This window comes from Hyalella azteca, unplaced genomic scaffold (assembly GCF_000764305.2).
Source record: "Hyalella azteca isolate HAZT.00-mixed unplaced genomic scaffold, Hazt_2.0.2 contig14775, whole genome shotgun sequence".
NCBI lineage: Eukaryota > Metazoa > Arthropoda > Malacostraca > Amphipoda > Hyalellidae > Hyalella > Hyalella azteca.
The window spans coordinates 79,525-99,050 of NW_025944650.1; the positions used below are offsets into that span (position 1 = coordinate 79,525).

Below are 19,526 nucleotides of genomic sequence, written 5' to 3' on the forward strand. Positions count from 1 at the left end.
GAACTACTGCGTCCAGTTTACAGGAACCGGTTGTGGAGTGAGGACATTCATAGGCGAGCAAAGCAGCCTTTCTGGTGCGCACATGTCTTCTGTTTTGAATTATTCATCACTTCGAAAGCGGTCCTTTATTTCACGCTAGCGTGTAGCTGATAGAACAATCTATACGAAATGCTCATCTTCAATCTCTTTTTAGGCTGTCGTATTTTACAACGTCGCAATCGCTGTCTCTTATACACATCTAGATGTGTATAAGAGACAGGCCTGCACCACTGCCTGCACTGCCTGCATCGCCTGCACCACTGCCTGCATCGCCTGCACCACTGCCTGCATTGCCTGCATCGCCTGCACCACTGCCTGCATTGCCTGCATCGCCTTTACTCGCACAACATAAATCAAATGCCCAAACGTCCAGTTTAATTCTGCAGACGATTGAAGGTCTTTCAAACCGTCCGTTGTATTCCTGCTTATCTTTCCCACACGAGTATCATGCATCAATACAAGTACTTTAATTGTACTCTTCGTTTACTCAATATACGCCTAGATGAATGACTTCGTTCCTGTTTCGTTTCTTTGCATCGTTGTCTATAACCAATTTTTGCTCGTGTTTCAGACTTGCAAACTCTGCCTGTGTGTTAAAACCAACACAAATAGTTGTAAGTCATTAAATACGCTGTCTATTCAATTTACGTCTACATGAATGACTTAGTCTCAGTTTTGATGTCATTGCTTTCCTATCTGTAAATAATGTTAATTAATATTGCTAATAAAATTTTTGCCCCGTTACAGACGTCGCCCAAGTGCCGCGTGTGTGAGCCCATCGGTGGCCGCCCCTGTCTCGGCCGTGGCTCCGGAGGTGGCTGGCGAGACGGCCAAAAAACGCCGCTCCTGCGACGATGAAGAACCCAACAAGAACAGCAGGCGAGTTCTTCTTTAGCGTTACAGTTCTGATATTAAAGCTGCTTTATTGTTATTATGTAGACTAACATGGCATTACCAGTATAATGGCTCGATCATTACATCCCCGGTATGTTGGGTCACGCTTAATGTCTAACGTCATGGCTTGATTGCACTCGATTTTGAAGTTCACTCAGGTATACGGAGCCCGAACTTCTTTATCATTCTTCTTAGCAAAATTAGTTTTGACTTGATATAATTCAAACCGTCTTCGTTTCCGATATTACTACCTTTGAGTGAATTATATGAATTTTTTTATAGTTTGACAATATTGCCCTTATCAGTTCTACGTTTTGTAGCGTAATTTCAGGCGTGAATTTCGATTTCATTTCTCGTGTTTATGACAATTGAATTAATTAGTCAATTTTTTACATGACTTGCAGGTGAGTGTGCTCCAAGCAGAGTAGAAAGACTGTCGCTTCCCACGTGGTTTTCGTGAGTACACGTGTCGTGAAATCTCTCTCATCTTATTTACGGATAAGGATTTTATTGAGGATTAATCTCTTATCTATAGATAAGGATTTGATTGAGGATTAAAGAACTCTCTGTTTTGCACGAGCTGCCTGCCTCATGCCTGGGCTGTGACCGGATCCTTCCTTTGAATGTCTGTCTGCACCCGGTGAAATGAATGGGTGACATTGTTCAACTAGTGACACTTTCTTACCCACAACTCGAGCACAGAGCCAACGGAGCACTGAATGGCTTTTTATAGGGTTAAAATACATAGGTCAGGATGACCCAGTTAATGGCAAAAGATGCATCGTTATTTGGACAAAGTCTCATTCATTTCTTTGAGTGTATGGCGTTGGTGACACATAAAATTAATTAGTGCTTTGCATGACTGCAAAACTTCCTACAGAATTTCAGTTAATGGAAGCACCTTGTCAGAGTTTGTTGTTATAATTCCTCTGTACGCCTTCAATATTTTACCTAAAATAACTGAAATTTTGCATTGAATTCTAATGCAAAAATTGTGACCATGGAGTGGGTTCTAGAATTTCATTGTAATTACATGAAGGTTTTGAAAAAAAGCCCCGAGTCGGCACACTGGGATGCGAAATCTTTATTCACTGCGTCACCTTTGTTAAATTGAACGAATCTTTATCGTAGTGTATGTAAAAATATGTCCTTTGCACGTTTTCTAGTTTGTATTGAATCAACTTTTTTGTGTTCTGCAATGTCGGTTATATCGTTCATTGTCATGCATGAGCAATATTGTCGTGCTTTCCAACAAATTAATTTACTGCGATTTTATAAATTTATTTTTCGATTTAGCCAAAGCATTCGGAAGCATCGGCATCATGATTAGTGTTAAAGAACTGTTATACTTTGGTAATGTAATCTCGAAAATTCCTGTGGAAAATTCATACCGATCTGAAGGCTCTTAAATTTAACCTAATATCGCTAATAGAATGAAGATATATAAAAACGGTACCGTTCTAACTTATTACTCGTGTTTCGTACGACGGATCACTCCCAAACTGTTGAAGTTGTAAAGTTGAATATCAAGTGGGCTATGAAAGCGTTTTTAGTAATATTTTCGTTCCGTGTTGAGCAACTCATTCGTGTAAATATTGAATCTTGTCTCTTGTACAAAAACCCGCCTGTGTAAATATTAGGTCTTTGTCTCTTGTCCAGAAACTCGCCCATGGAAATATTGTTAATTTGGAATCCTTCTCTTTGCTTTAATTACCCGCCATCCTCGAGGCCACGCGCGCTGTCCGCTCCTCAAGAAACATTCCGGGTTTCCTGCCTCCGAGAATTCATGAGCTGCGTCTGCATCACTGATTTCTCTCCATTGTTCATTGTTAACTTTGGCATTTGCTGTTAAATTCGCGTCTGAAGTTATATTCCATTTAATTTATCTGTGAGTGAAGGTCCTCTCGCCAAGAACATTTCACTGTTCTAAGATATGTCTTTCTGTTGTAATTCTGGCCACTTCCCCTCGTATTGTTTTGTCTTGGGAATAATGCCGAGCTTGTCTTGCCTTCGAACATTTTTTCTTGGGACTGTAGAACACAGTCGCTTAATTTCTGTAGGAATATTCAAACGTGATGAAAAGTGCATGAAAATAAAAGTTCCTTTCTTAATAGATCATATTTTTTCGATAAAATACTGACATCCGAACGTTCAATTGGTTTTAATCCCCATTTCAATTATTGAAAACATTTGAAACAACGCTAATTAATAGGTGAGTTTTGGAAATAACGAATAAAACTCAAACGTTATTTCGGCGTTGAATGCCTGCTGGGATGCGTCAGTGCGGGAAGATCCGCTGACTCAGCGCCGTAAGCCTGAGGATGATCCGCAGTGATTGGCTAAATGCGCTTTTGTGGCTTTCATCCACTAAGTTAAGTTTAAGTTTACACCACTCGTAAATGAGAATACCGACTAAATGCTTGAATGTTGTTCGTACTGCTTACCTGCACTTTTGCAGATATTTGCACTCAAACTACTCTAAATTTGTCATCTTATAGGACGGAGCAACGAAGAATCTGATTCATGTTTACTGAACAATTATCAAAAAGGCAAAACATTATTCTTTTTAAATAATTCTGGCTCATATAATTAGTTTTCTTGATACTATGCTTGATCAAAAAGATTTAAAATAGTCTGTAAACTGTTTCTAATCTTGGGAGAAACAAACATTAACCAGCGTAGTGAACATATTGATGCGCAGGCATAGTCGAGTTTTAAATCTAATTGATGTATTTAGTATATGTAAAGGTCGTACTATCAAATACTCGCAATATTGGTAAGTTTAGATTATAAAGCCGTCAGTGATAGGCTGACGGAATACAAAACTCGTATTTATTTACTTAATATTTCAATTTCTTTGCTAGTATACGGCCCCAATGTGTGACGAGAGTTCGTGCCTCGAATATGACATGCCTTTATTTCCTCCCAGCCTATAGGAGCTGCAGGAGTTGGTTAGCGTGCAGTCATTAACTGGAAGCGCAAGAACTTGTTACAAGAAAATCAAACTCATTCTCAATTTAAGAAAACGCATTTCTCACAATGTTTTTTTTTTTATAATGGAGCAGAATTAATTACCGATTACCATGGTGATATTTGATATTCGATGTATGCGTGTGGTTGGATGGTTGACTTCGATGTATGCGAGTGTTTGGATGGCCGTGTAAACTAATTCAACCTCGTTGTCATGATTTTTATTTTATTGAGGTTTAGCTTAGTTTTTTCAGTTTTCGGTAGTGTGCATTGCCTCGAAATTGGAGATTTCAGTACGGATTATTTAAATGCCAGTACAAATGCATGTTACCCCTACAGCATCGTTGTGAGCGAGACAGAAGATGCGCACATGCACATTAAAATCTTTGGGCTCGATACAAAGGAGCCTATAAAGAGCAAAGGATTATCACCATAGTCCATTGGATGGCACCTGAGAAGGTCAAAGTATGAACTACTGCGTCCAGTTTACAGGAACCGGTTGTGGAGTGAGGACATTCATAGGCGAGCAAAGCAGCCTTTCTGGTGCGCACATGTCTTCTGTTTTGAATTATTCATCACTTCGAAAGCGGTCCTTTATTTCACGCTAGCGTGTAGCTGATAGAACAATCTATACGAAATGCTCATCTTCAATCTCTTTTTAGGCTGTCGTATTTTACAACGTCGCAATCGTATCTAGTGTAGGTATAAATTTACTTATTCAGTTCGAAACGAGTCAAGCTTCAGCTGTCAATGCTGCCAGAGTAAAATGTTATTCAGATATCTTTACTAGTGTTTTTAGCGTGTTCTGTTTATTCCAAGTAGGATTGGTTCAATGCTTTGAGGGTTTTTTTGTTGGTGTTTTAAAGAGCCCTCCCTATATCGTGCTTCATTCACTGCGGCTCCACTTTATCGCGAGTTTTCAAGAAATATTGATGAGAAAAATCATTCGCGGATCTCCTCTGGTTTTTTAAGGGAGTCGTTTGGCAGGTTTCCCAAAAAATATGTCTGAAATTTTATGGAATATTTAAACACTTATAAATTAGTTCATTAACACTCCAAAAAACAAAAATAAGTTAAAATCAGTCGAAAAATTCCCATCGTGAATTTCACCTAATCAATCAGTTTTGATGCACTTGAGGAAAATGACGTTGGTGCCGGTGTGTGGTTTGCTCTGATGCTATGGTCATTCTTGGTATTGCCGATGTACTACAATGCGAACATCCAAAGCTCAGATCTGCGAAATTTTTCTCCGCATAGGCAAGTTTTTTGCCGCTTCACAGAGCCGCATAAACCACTCCGAACTCTGTTAATGGTGTGTACCCTGTAGAATATTTGCTCTTTTACTCCTCAATCTAACTCCCATGTTCGCCACCTCGAGGTCTTGCGCTGAGAGTCAGTCGTTCAGTGGCGACCGAGTATTTTGACGCGGCAGTTTCTGCGTTCACTAACCTAACGTGAATAATTCCTGCAACGTGACGCACAGGGCGACCGGACCACCACTTGGTGGTGCAGTTAGACTCTTCATTAATGGTCGGAATTCTTTAAAGCTCTGTTAGCGCGCTCGTTAACACCTGCAAAACCATCGGGTAAATGTAGTCAGGCGCTTCTTCGTTGCCAGAACTTGAGTTGCTTGAGTGCGTGCTAGGGCAAAGTCGGTGCGTGATTCATTCATGCTTTCTAGTTTGTATCTGTGTAAAGTGCTTCGATTTTCATGCATACTTTCGAGCCTTGTTTGGACTTATTTACTTCGTTTGATTTTTTCAATCAAATATAACACTGGTTGATATTTCTGTCAATGATGTAGGTTGAGAAATGACAAAATCATGTGCAGACTTTCTCTTATTTTGTATGTTTGGTACTTTGGTTGAACTTATTTTATTTCCTGTGATGCGTTTGATGTTTGTACATTTACTGTCTGTGAAATTCTTTGTTTGAGCCCCAGGTGGGATTGAAAATGAACTATTTTTAAAGATTCGTTACTCGACTACGATTTTTATTCAGACGCATTCTTAATGAACCCCTTTGAGCTTGTTCGAGTGTCTATTACTGTGAGTGTCGCTCATCTTAACTCCGCTCATTTACTAGCTGTATCTCACATAAGTGGCATTAATTTAAGGAGCACAACTTGCCGAGGCTGAGCTTCCCGTGACCGTAACGCTTGAAGTGAGACGTGCCAAGACTGTGCGTGGGGGAATTCCCTCCGAAACAAAGACACGGTGATGAAAGTGTCCGTCTACTCAGAAGAATGAATGGGTCATTTCGTCCAAATAATGGCATACTTTCTTCTCGTAGCACTGATACAAAGTTTTGCTGGGCGAAATTGGGTATGAATCCTCCACACTAGACACAAGCTGCGTCTCTTTTTGTACAAAGTTTGACTTATTCCTGTGAGTGTACGATCACTACCGGGACGCGTGCTCCATTGTCGGCTAAATCTTTCCGCTGACGTGCACAGCAGTACGCTCACTCGCACATTTGTTTCCACAATAATAATTTTTCAGTAAATTTTTAGTCATGAAGAGTATACGTTTAGATTATGTAATATTTGGGACATTGAGTAATGCGAAAAATATGTTTCTAATTATCATATCAATACTCGCTTTTTAGTTCTAATCTACTTGGTTTGCTTTCGCCACAGTTTTTCTCACACACTGCTTTACTTGAACCACTCAATGGGGTGACGTGACTGACTTCATTGGTCTAAGCTACGTTGAACCTCTGCGATCCGGATACACTAATCGTTTCCGATGTTATTTGTACCCAAAGCCCTTGCAAATATAGTTAACGCCTTCAGAAATAGGATTAAACTAGCGTCGTTTCTGCTGTGTGTGAATGTGTTGTCTTGATGTGCCCACCATACAACGTAACAAACACGATCGTGCGGTCTCGGTCGTAAAGGCGGTCTCCGTCGTAAAGGCGGTCTCCGTCGTAAAGGCGGTCTCCGTCGTAAAGGCGGTCTCCGTCGTAAAGGCGGTCTTCGTCGTAAAGGCGGTCTCCATCGTAAAGGCGGACTCCGTTGTAAAGGCGGTCTCCGTCGTAAAGGCGGACTCCATCGTAAAGGCGGCCTCCGTCGTAAAGGCGGACTCCGTCGTAACGGCGGTCTCCATCGTAAAGGCGATCTCTGTCGTAAAGTTTTTAGGTCGTAAGTGAGGTTGGTTGCTGCAGGTGTAGAGCTAGAGAAGCCGTAGTGGGTGGCCAAGGCACGAGATTCCCCTAGGGTTGGCAGGCTGCCACGTGCTGAACGAAACCCTTTTTGTGTTAGCATATGGGGACAGACGATGCCACGTTGATACGATAGGTTCTTCACCGAAAGCACATTTGAATATTTGGTAAATTTATATATATAACTTTTGCTTGCGTTTTTCGGATTGGCGCTGGCCAATTACGAAATGGAACATTATTTGCGCAGTGTCCAATGCGATGCATATATGACCTGGGATTATGGGAAGGTGTTAACTTGTATATCTAAGTCGTCTCCCTAGCTTAGCCAATTGTACGAGTATTGCTAACACTTGAGCGAATTCATTAGTTTTACTTGATATATGTAGAAAACGGTAACAACAAAAAAATTATTGGAATGATAATTAGTTTAGATTCATCTGGTTAACATGTGTAGAGTGAATGGAAAAAATTACTAACGAATGTTCTAACTTAACCGAACTTCGTCGGTGATGTGGTTTTAATTCTAGAGTTAGTCAAAATTGTCCATAATAAATCATTATTTATGAGATACTAACACATACTAAGCTAACCTAACAGAATTACCTCGATCCTGTGCATTATTTAATTTGACATGCAAACAATATTTCTCATACGCTGATTTCAACTTCATCAATTCTTATGCAAGGAAAATACTACCGTCATCTAAGAGTGATCATGAACAGAATTGTCCACTGAAATTTGCTATTTACTAAGTAATGTTTTATGTTATTCATGATGAATGAATGCAGCTGCATGCAACAACAAATGGTCGAAAATGTGATCAAAAGACGGTGAAACATCCGATCAAAATAGGATCGAACAATCGATCAAAAGTGATTTTACTAGGGTATGTTTTTTTCCAACCGTCACGTTTGTCATTAGGTTGACTAGTACAATTTAACATGGACGTTCACTTATTGCCTGCGTCACATTTACCTACTCAATTAGTTTAACTTTGTTCAGAAGTGATGCAAGAACTTTATTTTCTATACCTTGACACCCTGACGCACTTTTAGCTACCAGGCAAACAAGTTATGAGCTGTCATGTCGAACAATAGGCCGTTACGTGGCACGTATGTGTGCTGCGTTGAGTCTGCGTATAAACCTAACCTTGCTCACTCTGCTGCGCATCAGTGAATCTTGAGCCTGCTTCACGGCTGCGTTTCTTGAGCAATAACTAACTTCTCGACGCTACAAGTACAATTGAGTCGTCGCTGCTGACCTCTGTTTCCCCTGTTTGGTAATTTTTGCTCATGTTCGTCATCTGGTGTCTAGGTGTATTAGGTACAGAGGTTGCGAATATTGATAGAAAATTTTAAACTATGAGAAATGATTAGTATAACACACTTGTATCGTACTCCAAATTGAAGCATGAAATCAGTTTTTTATCCCTATACCAAAGTAGTTATTAAGTTATTATCAGGGGTAACTGCTAGGAAACATTGTTGGAAGGAAACTGAAATCGTTAATAGTGTTTGACTGTAAGACTTCGCTTATTTACGAATTAACTTGTTGATGTGTTCGACAGAGAAAACCTGTTGTTTTATAAACATTAAAATAAAACGCAGTTTTGTTTGTCAAAAAATAAAGTTCTGCTTTGTTTGCAATGAAATAGCGTGCTGATTTGTTGGCTGAAATGAAACGTGCTTATGTTCTTACCAACAAGTAAAGGCTGATGGATTCACCAAGAATGGATTTCTATCTTTCGGTGTGGGAATTTAATTTATTAAAGTGAAGCGTATAATCTGTATTTAATTTGTTGAAGTGAAGCGTAATCTGTCCACGCAGCTCCACACATTTATATGCCGTCACACAAAGAGTTAGTCCTTGAATTTGAGCTTCTTTGAATGTTCTCAATTAGCGATCTCTCGAGGTATGCAGTAAAATCTTGACACGCATCAAATTATGTAGTTCAGTCTTATTTGCAAGTCCGGCTAATGATTTGCTTGCTAGCTTCCTGTTCATTTGCCAAGGCTCCTCTTTAGTCCCTTAGTTTTACCCTTTATTGGGCATCGTAGCTGAATGCTTGCCCTATAAATCAACATTATAAATAAAAATCAATATGTGTTTTTTCTGCAAGCTTCAATCTCATTCAAGGTCTCCATGAGATTGGCTCGACGTTCACGTGTTTTTAACGTTAAATTATTTCCATTCACCAGTGTACTAGTCAATGTACGAATAAAGATCGTATGATAGACCTCATCGTATGAGTTATTGCCGAGTTAATCGTGCACGTCAATATATGCGTAGTCAATGTCTGCTGAGGCTGTCCTGCCGCTATAGGACCCCAACGAAAGTGAGCTTTCACGTTACTTTTATATAATTATTTTAAAGGTTTTCGGCATTCGAAGAAGGCAGAGGCTCGACGCGCACCAGTTAGCTCTGGTTTTTAATGTCCCTTGTGAACTAACAGCTTGATTGCAAGTTTACCGTGTTTTTTTTTTTGCCGTGTTTGAGGTGATAAGAGTCTCGGTAAGTTTCCCCATAACCGACGGGTTCTTAGAGTTGCTTGCTCCTCGGACATCCGGGTTGTTCATGGTTCAGAAGATGTTCATTGCGACGAGAAGGAAGCACGGAGATTCTAATTTTTTGAATGACTAAGAGATACGAAAATATATCTTGTGTTGCTCGAACGTTTTTTAACTGAAGTTTGATGCGATTTACCGAAATTCCGCATTAATTAACCAAAAGTGCCAAATTTTTCCTTGAAGCAATGTGTTGCCTGTTTCAGTTTTACTTCAAGCCTTAGCTAGAAATTCGCAGATATTTTTAGTCGTATATTCGCCTTTGAAGATGAGAGGCCTCTGGGTTGTTTATAAGCGCGCTTTGATCTCCCCCCATGAAGTGGGATCAAAGCTCAAGCAGTGACCAATAACCTTTACATTTTTCGATGGGATCAAAGTCAGCGGGGATTTTTATGGCGTGCCGGGTGAGGCTTCGTTGCCTGGCGATACCAGCCCGCGCGGTTGCTCCCTTGCCTAGCTGAACTCGATCGCCTCATCTCAGTCGCCATGTGCCGCTCGTACCGGTAGCAGTGTGCGCGTCGTGCTCCTGAAAGCTCGTGTGTTCGTAGATGATACCGATCTTCCATAGACTTCATTTCGTATCTGTGGTGATTGTCAGTTGTCAACTCAATTGTGCTGTGATTTTTAGTCGACTGAAATAAGTTTTCTGTTTGCACGCAATAATATTAGTTGGAATGACCATGTACGGAGTTTGTGATCTGGTGTATTGTTCAATGTCATAGGCCCGCGTTTTATTTTAAATGTCGTAGCCTACATAGGGTAGCTGCGACAGAACTTATTTTATGTGGCGCCAGTGAATTGGCGCTCTACGCCATTTTTCCTGTTTCTTGAGATGTCATGCATGAATGAAAAATTACTTATCTCTCACTATTGAGTCTCATATTTTTATTGTTGAGGTCCACAATTATTCATTCAAATGTATGGTATAGCTTCATGTCTTTACTCCATTTTTTAGAGGATAGCTTTTGCGGCACTGCCATCTTTTTCAGCCCGTTTTTCATTTTTTCTCCATAGACTGCAAAAATTTCCTTGCATATTTTGACGAAAAAATTGTCAAATGGGCTTGATAAACTCGCATGAGCAATACATTTAACTAATAAGGTAAATTTTCGTAGCCTCTCACCTTCACAATTATTTCCTTGTCCTCAAGTTCCTCTCCTATCGCTTCGTTCTGATAATTGTTTCAAAAATTATATTATAATCAATGATCACTTGCGTTTGATTATTTAAGGCGCTAACATCTCACTTCCGTGGTTTGCTCGCGCGTCTGACGCCTAAAATAAAAAAAATTCAATCCACATAAATCGTATAATAATAATTTCTCGCGGCTGTTAGGGCTCAATTTTTCTAGATAATATATAGTCATGTTATGCGGAAATGAACGAACATGATTACATGAAGCAACTCAACTCATGTCGCTTCATGTAGTATGATCCTCGTTTCTGATGATTATATACTGTCATTTGTGGTTAGAAATTGTACAAGAAATCTATTTTTTTTTAAATTGTGCATTATTTCTTGTTTGACCCTCTGGTTATTTTATTCTCAACTCTTGCTTACCTTGAATTGTGAACTCGCACCTCAGGATTTTGAATCTAGTTTGTCTATGTTTTTGTTTTCGATGGTTACTTGAAAATCCTGAACATCAGGTTTCCAATTTCGGTTATTCATGGCAGTTGAGATTAATGAAGGCGATCAGTCTGCCTCGTTGTGCATAAACTTTATGCAAAAAAAGCTAAACTTAAGTAACTTGCGATGATTTTCGTATTTTCAAACGAGTCGTAGACCTGTTCCGTTTATTTGCTCGAAGAACTAAAATTTTAACCGTGCGTTGCAAGTCGTCTGGTTTGTCAGGTGTTACCAGTTATTCACCTTGTTACCTTAGTTAGCTGGGAACAAATTCAGTTATTATTTCATCCCAAATTAAACAATTGAATTTAACAAATTGACTTGAAACAGAATGAAATTCCACTCGGAAGATAGGACTGAAAGTATCTGGCGCCTCGAGATAACATCTGTGAAAGATTGACTGATTGAAAGTGTTTCTTACGGCTTAAAATATTAATATTTGATAAATGGCTTGAAACAGTTTAAGAACTACTGTCTTGGTCTATTTTAATTAGGAAAACTTTTCTGAACAGTTAGTTTGCACTGTTAACGATCCGAAACTACCCGAGTTCTGGGCTTAGTATTCACAATTCCTATTCAGTGATTGTACCACGTACGTAGATTTTTGATGTCAGATCTTTGAGCATTATCCTTTATAAAATCCAATGTGCAAATATTGAGCTGGATCTTAGGGTGGATTGCAATCTTGCACATGCGCGCTCTATTTTCTCTTCTACTAAGAACCGCATATATATTTTAAATTTAACAATTTCTTGATACCAAACATCTTTACTTTATTTTTTATTATAATTTCAGTCGGTGACAATAAACGCTTAACTATTTAGACATGTGCCAGCTAATTAGGAGTTACACCAATCAATATTAGAGACATGACCTATCATTCAATTCTTGAATAAGATTAGGTTAAATTATTTTTCTCATTATTTCTTCAACTTCAATCGTTAACATTTTGTAATCGCCGATTTTTTTATGATCTTGGTTAGATTTATAAAAATGAATGGATTTTCATGGAAAAGAAAATACATGGAAAGAAGTGCATTTGAGTTGGAAGCGCGGCCGCTGAATTAGGCTTTCAAAATTTGTAGCGCCATGTTTGTTGATGGCGGGCCTCTTTTCTCATGGCAAACGCGGCCCCATTAGTGACTAACAACGCCTCATTTAGCGCCTCCACACTCACGGGACACCCGTCCTATATACACAACAAGAACACGCACACCATCTCACAACCTACGTCATATGTGCGAACCAAACCTCCTCTCGGTCCCGGTGTCCGGCCGGTCCCTATACGTGTTGTGGTCTCCACCTCTGACAGGGATGCTGGTGAAGGCAGACCAAACTATTCCTTGAGAGCCGATGCTGCGACTATTCCGACTCAGCTTATCAAACCTGCGACTCGTGCGTCACCCAAACCTCACATCAATGTCAACAACAACACGGTTCACATCAAGCCTAGTGTGGGCTCTATTTATATCTCGACACCTACTGTAAACACTGCGCCCAACTCACCTCGGCTTGTGCACGTCAATACTACCAAGGCAGAAAATCCACCGCCATACGAAGCTATTTTTAATGCCTCCTCCGAAGAGCACGGCGAGCCTTTCGAATGCCCTTCAGTGTTGGTTAGTGGCTGTCCACGTAAGGAGAAAAAAAGATCTCTTCGAAGCAGACTTCTTCGGCACCTCACAGGCAAGAAGGCTGCTGCGCAAGCCAGGAGAAATGCAAGTTTGAGCTCAACAAATCGAGTTGGAGAACCCACAGGTTCTAATATCATTGGTTCTCTTTCCCAACTTGTTATCCAAACTCCAATCGGAGTGATCGGCAGCCAGCGGTTTCCTACTCCACTTAACGGCATATCTAATGATGCCTGCTTTATTGATCTTAGTACATATAATGGTCTTAACCTTCCGCGCACAATGAGGTACGAAGATCACATTCGAACTTTAGCCCACCAAAATCCCCCCGTTAACACGAGCAATCATGTTATTGTTTTACATTCGGTTCCTGAGGAACCTTCGCCGTCAACATCGTCATCTACTTCTCAAGCTTCCGTCACCATTACGTCTCGTCTATCGTCATCCCATAGCATGAATGATGTTATTTCTGGGTCTAGTCATTTGCCGCACACGTCAACCCGTCCCACATGTTCTACTCGGCAGTCTCAGACTCGTGACTCACAGTCTAAAGTTTCTGACGACTGCCGGAATGAAGTTCCTTGCCTTTCAAATGGTATTCCTAGTTTTACTAAAGATGAAAATTCTAAAGTCATTAGTAGTAAGCCTGTTGACCTGAGATCGGAGCATTTAAACCCTGTCTCGAAAACTGACCCGAATCATTCTCAGACTCCTGAGGCTTTAATGAGAGAAAATCCTGTCAGGAATCGCCGGAAGAAATCTCATTCTTCTGCTCGCATTTCCCAACAAACCGAAGAGCTTGCGGATGCCACTAACAGCTTCACTATAAATTTAAAACCAGGTATGTACAAATTGAACCTCAATTTTGCCAACCAAAAGAAGTCGTCTCAGACCATCAATATCACCGTTCCTGCCGCGGAAGAGAAAAGAAATTCTTCGCCCAAAGCCTTCGGAATTCCGCCAAATGCCCCTGAGCCTCTGTATTACGAAAACTCAAAATTTTCCCTTCCTAAAAGTTTTGTTAAATTAATAAAACCATCTGCTGGGAACGGTGCCAATTTAACTAATTCTTGTGGTGCTCCAAAAATCTCAATCGGTAATCAGAACGGAATCAATAATGGAGCGAAAATCCTTACCGTCCTAACTCCTGGAGGAAAGCGCCAGCAAACCATTGACCCTCCTTCAACGGCCAAAGATTCTTCACGACGAGGCTTTGGCAAAGCATGTCCTTCTCGCTCGCTCAAAAAGGAACGTTTCAGGTGGGCGCCATTTCCTTGCATGCACATGAATAGCAGTGGTATTGACGAAACAGTTAGTGATGCTTCTGGCTGTGATTCTTGGCTTGGTTATGAGGGAGTAGAACATTTGAAGCGTCAATCTGAATGTAAAAAGGTTGTTCCTTACGGTACACTTTTTGAGGAACCTCTTTACTGTGAAGTGTGTCATGGGAAGGTTTTGAATGGTCATGTTCCTGAATCTCGATTATTGTCAAACTATTTAGATCATAAGCAAGATTCATTATCTTATAGGGAAACGGCAAACAATTTTTTATATGATAACCGTGAGCTAAACCACGCTTTGGAAAAGATCCCGAAAAATGGGAAGATCGATGGACTTCCTGACAACGGAACAGTTTATCCCCATCTACAAAAAAATTGGCATGAAGACGAATCGTTTTTGAAGCGAGTTGTGGCTGAGTATTTCTTGGATCCTCTCTCAGACTCAGATGATGAAGACAGTTCCTCTCCAAACGAAAGTAGCACGTTAAGTGAAGGTAGTAATGGCATCGATAACATAAGCGAACTGGACGATGCCTCTGATTTAGTTGATGGTGATATTACTGTTCGTAAGTCAGAAGAAAGCATCATCAAGTCGGTAGAAAAATGTAAAAATTTACCTCTTTCTTTGGACAATAGTTTGGAGGAAAGTGTGAATTGCGATCCAAATGAGACTTTAAGTTCTGTCTTCTCTGATGATTCATTGGGTTATTACGGGGATACTGATGATGTAAAACATGCCAAATCTATTGACATTGGTGCTGATAGTTTCGAGTACAACTTTCAAACTAACGAAGCTTTTCTCTGTAAAGGGAACAATGTTAGCCATGATTCGATACATGAAAACAACTCGACCCGAGGTGCTAAGTCCATGGACAGAAACGATTCTGGTGAAGGCGCCGAGTCAAGTGTGGCAGAAGTGTCTCCTCCATTAGTTCTGACAGAATTGAGGGAGTCGGCTAGAGTGACCGAAATAACCCGAAGCGAAGGTGCAGAAGTTGGTGGGGAGTGGAGCGTAGATGGCACCCCCGCTGCTGCTGCTGGTGCTGGCGTTGTTTCTTCACGCTGCTCCAATGCTCCTGTAGCAGATCTTGGCCACCACCAGTGTGGCGCTGGGAACAGCCCTGTAGAGGACCATCTGTCGTCTGCTCGATCTCATTCTCAATCTGATAATGATTGTTTCAACGAGAAACATAATTTGGGCGTCGGTATCCAATTCGTTAAGCCGTTGAAGCTAGAGAAATTTAGTGGATCTGTGTACATGACACGTGATCAGTCTTCTAAGTCTATTAATGAGGAATGTGACTCACTCATTGAGGAATCTGCCAAATTCCATAAACCAGATATTTTGGATTCTGAAAAGAACGATTGCACGTCATTTGAAGAACGAGTGGTAAGTCAAGGTTTGGTCATCGAGAGATCATATGCTGCTCACACTCCAGCAAAATTTGATCTCCTCTCCGCCATCAATAGTTTACGAAGCCTTCAAAGTGATGACTCGATGAATTCGAGCGTTTTATCCGACTCAGTGTTTGAAACGTCTCGTGAAAGCGAACAGGATATGGAAAATACTATGTTCAGGCCAAACTTATCTGGGTCATACCGTCCATCTACGTACGGAAGTTCAACAGCAAAAGAAAGCGAACGAGCGATTAATTCTGAGTGGCCATCTTACTGTGAAGTCTATAGTCACATCCCTCGCAAAGTTGATGAAGTTTCCGTGACGTCACCAAAAGTCAATGCGAGTCGTGCTGCTTGTTCTTTGAACGATTTTCCTGCGCAGGATGACAAGTATGAATCCTATGAATTTTCGCCGTCCCCGGCCACAAATTCGAATGAATCTTTCCCAGTTTTGTCTGCATGTGGTAACCATTCAAATTTTAGTTCAAATTTCGCGACATTGGCAGATTCTAACACCGATGAACTGAAAAATTCGAATGACGCTTCATGCCTGAAGCCTGGTCGGAAGCGTTTCGCTAAAGCTTTCCAACGTGCCGTGCTTCATGTGCCTGCCACTGCCTCTCTATCTTCATCTTTTCCGACACCTAATAAAACAGTCAAGACGGAGCTTATTATTGACCCTCTCTTTGCTAGCTCTCAAGCCGATAAGCCTGCATCCAATGTTACTTGTATATCCGAGTACCGTATCGGAGACGCTCCTGCTACGTCTGTTGAAGCCCGTCTTTTGTCCTCGAACAAAGTTGGAAGCTTCGACGCGTCAAGTTCCGATAATGAGGTTAAGAAGCCATCTAAACACAAGAAGCACAAAAAATCTAAACCTCGAAAATACTTCTCCGGTATTTTAGATGCTATCGGCAGTGCTGCGCCCATCTTCAGAAACAGCTTCTCCGGCAGCTCGATTGAAAATGACCACACTTACACAGATTCGAGTTCGAATTCCTCAGACCAGAAGAAAGATGGTGTAGGTTACTCAGCGAGTGAAAGGAAAGAAGTACTAAAGCCTGACACAAACAAGAGATTACCATTGAATAAAGCGCACAACGTCCCCTCAGTTACTTTAGTCAAACGGTCTTCATCACCTCGACTGAGAGGCTCTCCCGTAAATAACTTCGCGAACAGCGTGGGTGCCCATGACCATTGGAGAGCAGCTTATCTTGGTCACGTCGGCTGTGACTCAAGCAAGCCTTACTACGATAATCTCAACCACGTTGGCTGCAAAAAATTTCCTCATCAAGCTGACGTGTCTCGTTTCACCAGTCAACCTCGACCTTGCATTAAAAAAAACTCCGATGTAAGTTCGGAACAACGACATAGTGTTGGTACGACTGAAGCTATGTACGAGAACGTGATTTTTCTTCCTAGTTCTAGAAAAAAACACGAAGTTACCGAAGAAGAACCTGAGACCGATGAGAATGATATTCGTTCACTGACTAACGTGACCACTACTGCCACAATAACCCTGAATGCTAGCGATTTATTGGAGTCTTCACTTTCTGTGCCGATCAAAGAGTGTGAGAATTCCGCCAAGTCAACTGCTGCTATTAAGGCGGATTTATCTTGTAGGGAAGAGCCGAAAAATGCTTGTGATTTAATTTACGAAGATTGGTGCTCAGCCATAGGGGATGGAGAAGCAGCGGATGATGACAACGGCTCTGAACAAGGCCTATCTTTCGACCAAAAATCTGAGTCTGACGAGTCAATTCAATCAAATTCTTCATTTTATTTTACAGCTGGCGCCAACACCATTTACGATGTTGTTAAGAAAGTAAGAACAAGCTTTGCAGACGAGTTTGATTGTCCAGGTGCAGAAGAATTGAGCGGCTCTAATTCATCAGATGAAGTGACTTATAATACAACGTTACACGAGAGCGCATGTGGAAAGACGGAAAGTGGAGAGCATCGCGAGGAAACTTTTGGCGCCTGCAGCTCGGTGAGCAGCAATGGCTCTGACCTAATGGGACAGTTCAACGAGTTGCATGAGAAGTATTTTGGCAAAGCGGACGACCGCCCTGAAGCTCAAAACAAGAGCTTCGTGACTCCCAACGACGACGTAAGTTCTTCTTCGTCTGACGATTCCCAAGATGGCATCGTTCGTGCAGTTCCATGCGTTGTCTTGACCGATTCTGACTCTGCCGATTCGTTTCGAACTTCAGCATGGAACGCTACCACAAGTTGCACTGTGCTTAATTCATGCCGAGCGAATCAAAACTCGTCTGCATCGTCGCATTTTGAAACATCAGAGCTTCTGTCTGAAACTAACCGTACAAAAGAAAAGACGGGTGTGAATTCTGAAAGGGAAGGCGACTCTGTAATTAGCGAGGATCTTGACAAGAGACTGTCAGGCATGTGGACTAATGGAACTGGAGCTGACGCTGATGAAGAGTCGGAGGGCGACAACAGTGAATTGCACGGTTTCAGCATACGAGCGCATGTATCGCCTTCCTTGGACAAGCGAACTTTCGAACCCCCTGATAATATTTCCCACACGTTTTGTTCTGTATCGCCCTCGTGGGACTCGAACAATTGCGGCAATTCAGACAACACTTCTTACCAAAGATGTTTTCTTAATGTCGAGGAACATCCTCCTCAGTTCGCATCGCCTTACTATCAAAATTCGGCTTACTATGTTAATATTGGCGACGCTATTCCCGGGAACGACAGTGCTGCGTTTGACTCGACTAGTTCAAGTCCACCGAGAGTTAGCACTTCTAGCGAACCTGAAAACGATTTCGAAGAGAGATTCGGTGAAAAACATAGCAGTGGCAACGATTTATCTGCAAGTTTTGATTCTCTTGACAGCGAAGCAGGGAATCTAACTGAAAATTTATGCGAATTTATTAATAGGAAAGTTATTTCTAGTTCCAACAAACTAGAAGTTCCCGAGAACGAAGATGTAAACTGGAGTCGACCGTACGTAGATCCCTGTTCAGAAAATCCTAATCAATGTTCGTTGCCGGATGATGTCATCATTTGCCTGAATGGTAAGTGGAAAGTATCATCATCTTCAGCACCATCGACGCCATGCTCCGATGTTGCTTGCAACGCTACGGGAAAAACGACCTGCGCTTCGGTGCGTTCGAGCAGCCACCGCAGTTCCCGCTGCGGCAAACCGCCCGTATCACCGGGCAGCCGACCACGCGACAGTGGTGGGGCAGCGTCAAGATCCAGCAGCTTCAGAAGACGCTCGCGGTCTGCTTCTGCAGGCGCCAAGCTGCGTGGTGGTAACAATTCCGCATTGCGTCCCTCCTCCATGGTCGGACGCCCCAGACCTTCGTCGCTGGCTGACATGATGCCTGGCGCCCAAACTCACAACAACTCGCAAGAGTCCCTGCATTCGGTCTGCCTTATACCTTCTGTTGATGACTTCGCCCCTCGTCCTCAATGGTAACGCATGCCTTGCGTGTGTCTTGCGACTAATGCGTTCCTCGTTAGCCTTAACTCCTGCTAGTAATATAACTCACAAATTTTTGTAATACTATGAATGTCTTGCAGTTTATAGACGAAGTTTGTGTTTGCTGCATAATATCAGAGATACTTATGCTATCTTGGTAGATTAATTAAAAATGGTTGATGGCGTTCGTGAGTTTTTATCGTGACACTTTCATTTCGCATAAAATTAGAAAAATTCTGGTCGTATTCATGGAGGCAGAGTATATCCAACATGTTGAGTAAATTTTGTAAGCTTCTGCAACTTGGTCAATTATTTTTTTGTCGAAAGGTGTTGCTTGACCGTTGGCCCGCTCACGCTATTTTTTTCTGCATATTAATTTCCAGATACCTACTTATTATTTGAAATTTCTATTTCATCTCAATTGATGCCATACATATTCTGTTGTCATTGTGTTGTCGATCATTTAGAACAGTATTCGTCTGTTTATTTTTTATCACTGCCTGAGCAG

At 41.4% G+C, this 19,526-nt stretch overlaps 1 protein-coding gene across 3 annotated transcripts in view; it reads left to right on the forward strand.

Annotated features, from left to right (window-relative positions):
* LOC108672429 (dnaJ homolog subfamily C member 7) overlaps positions 1–19,526 on the forward strand; it is a 68,925-nt gene that overhangs the window by 18,790 nt on the left and 30,609 nt on the right. The window contains exon 2 of one of the 3 annotated variants that reach the window (XM_018160103.2): positions 787–918. In XM_018160103.2, the coding sequence (XP_018015592.1) occupies positions 787–918 (132 nt within the window). Of the gene's footprint in view, positions 1–786; positions 919–12,053; positions 14,149–14,180; positions 19,012–19,526 lie in introns of those variants that run through there. The other 2 variants (XM_018160096.2, XM_018160086.2) reach the window with 2 other exon arrangements.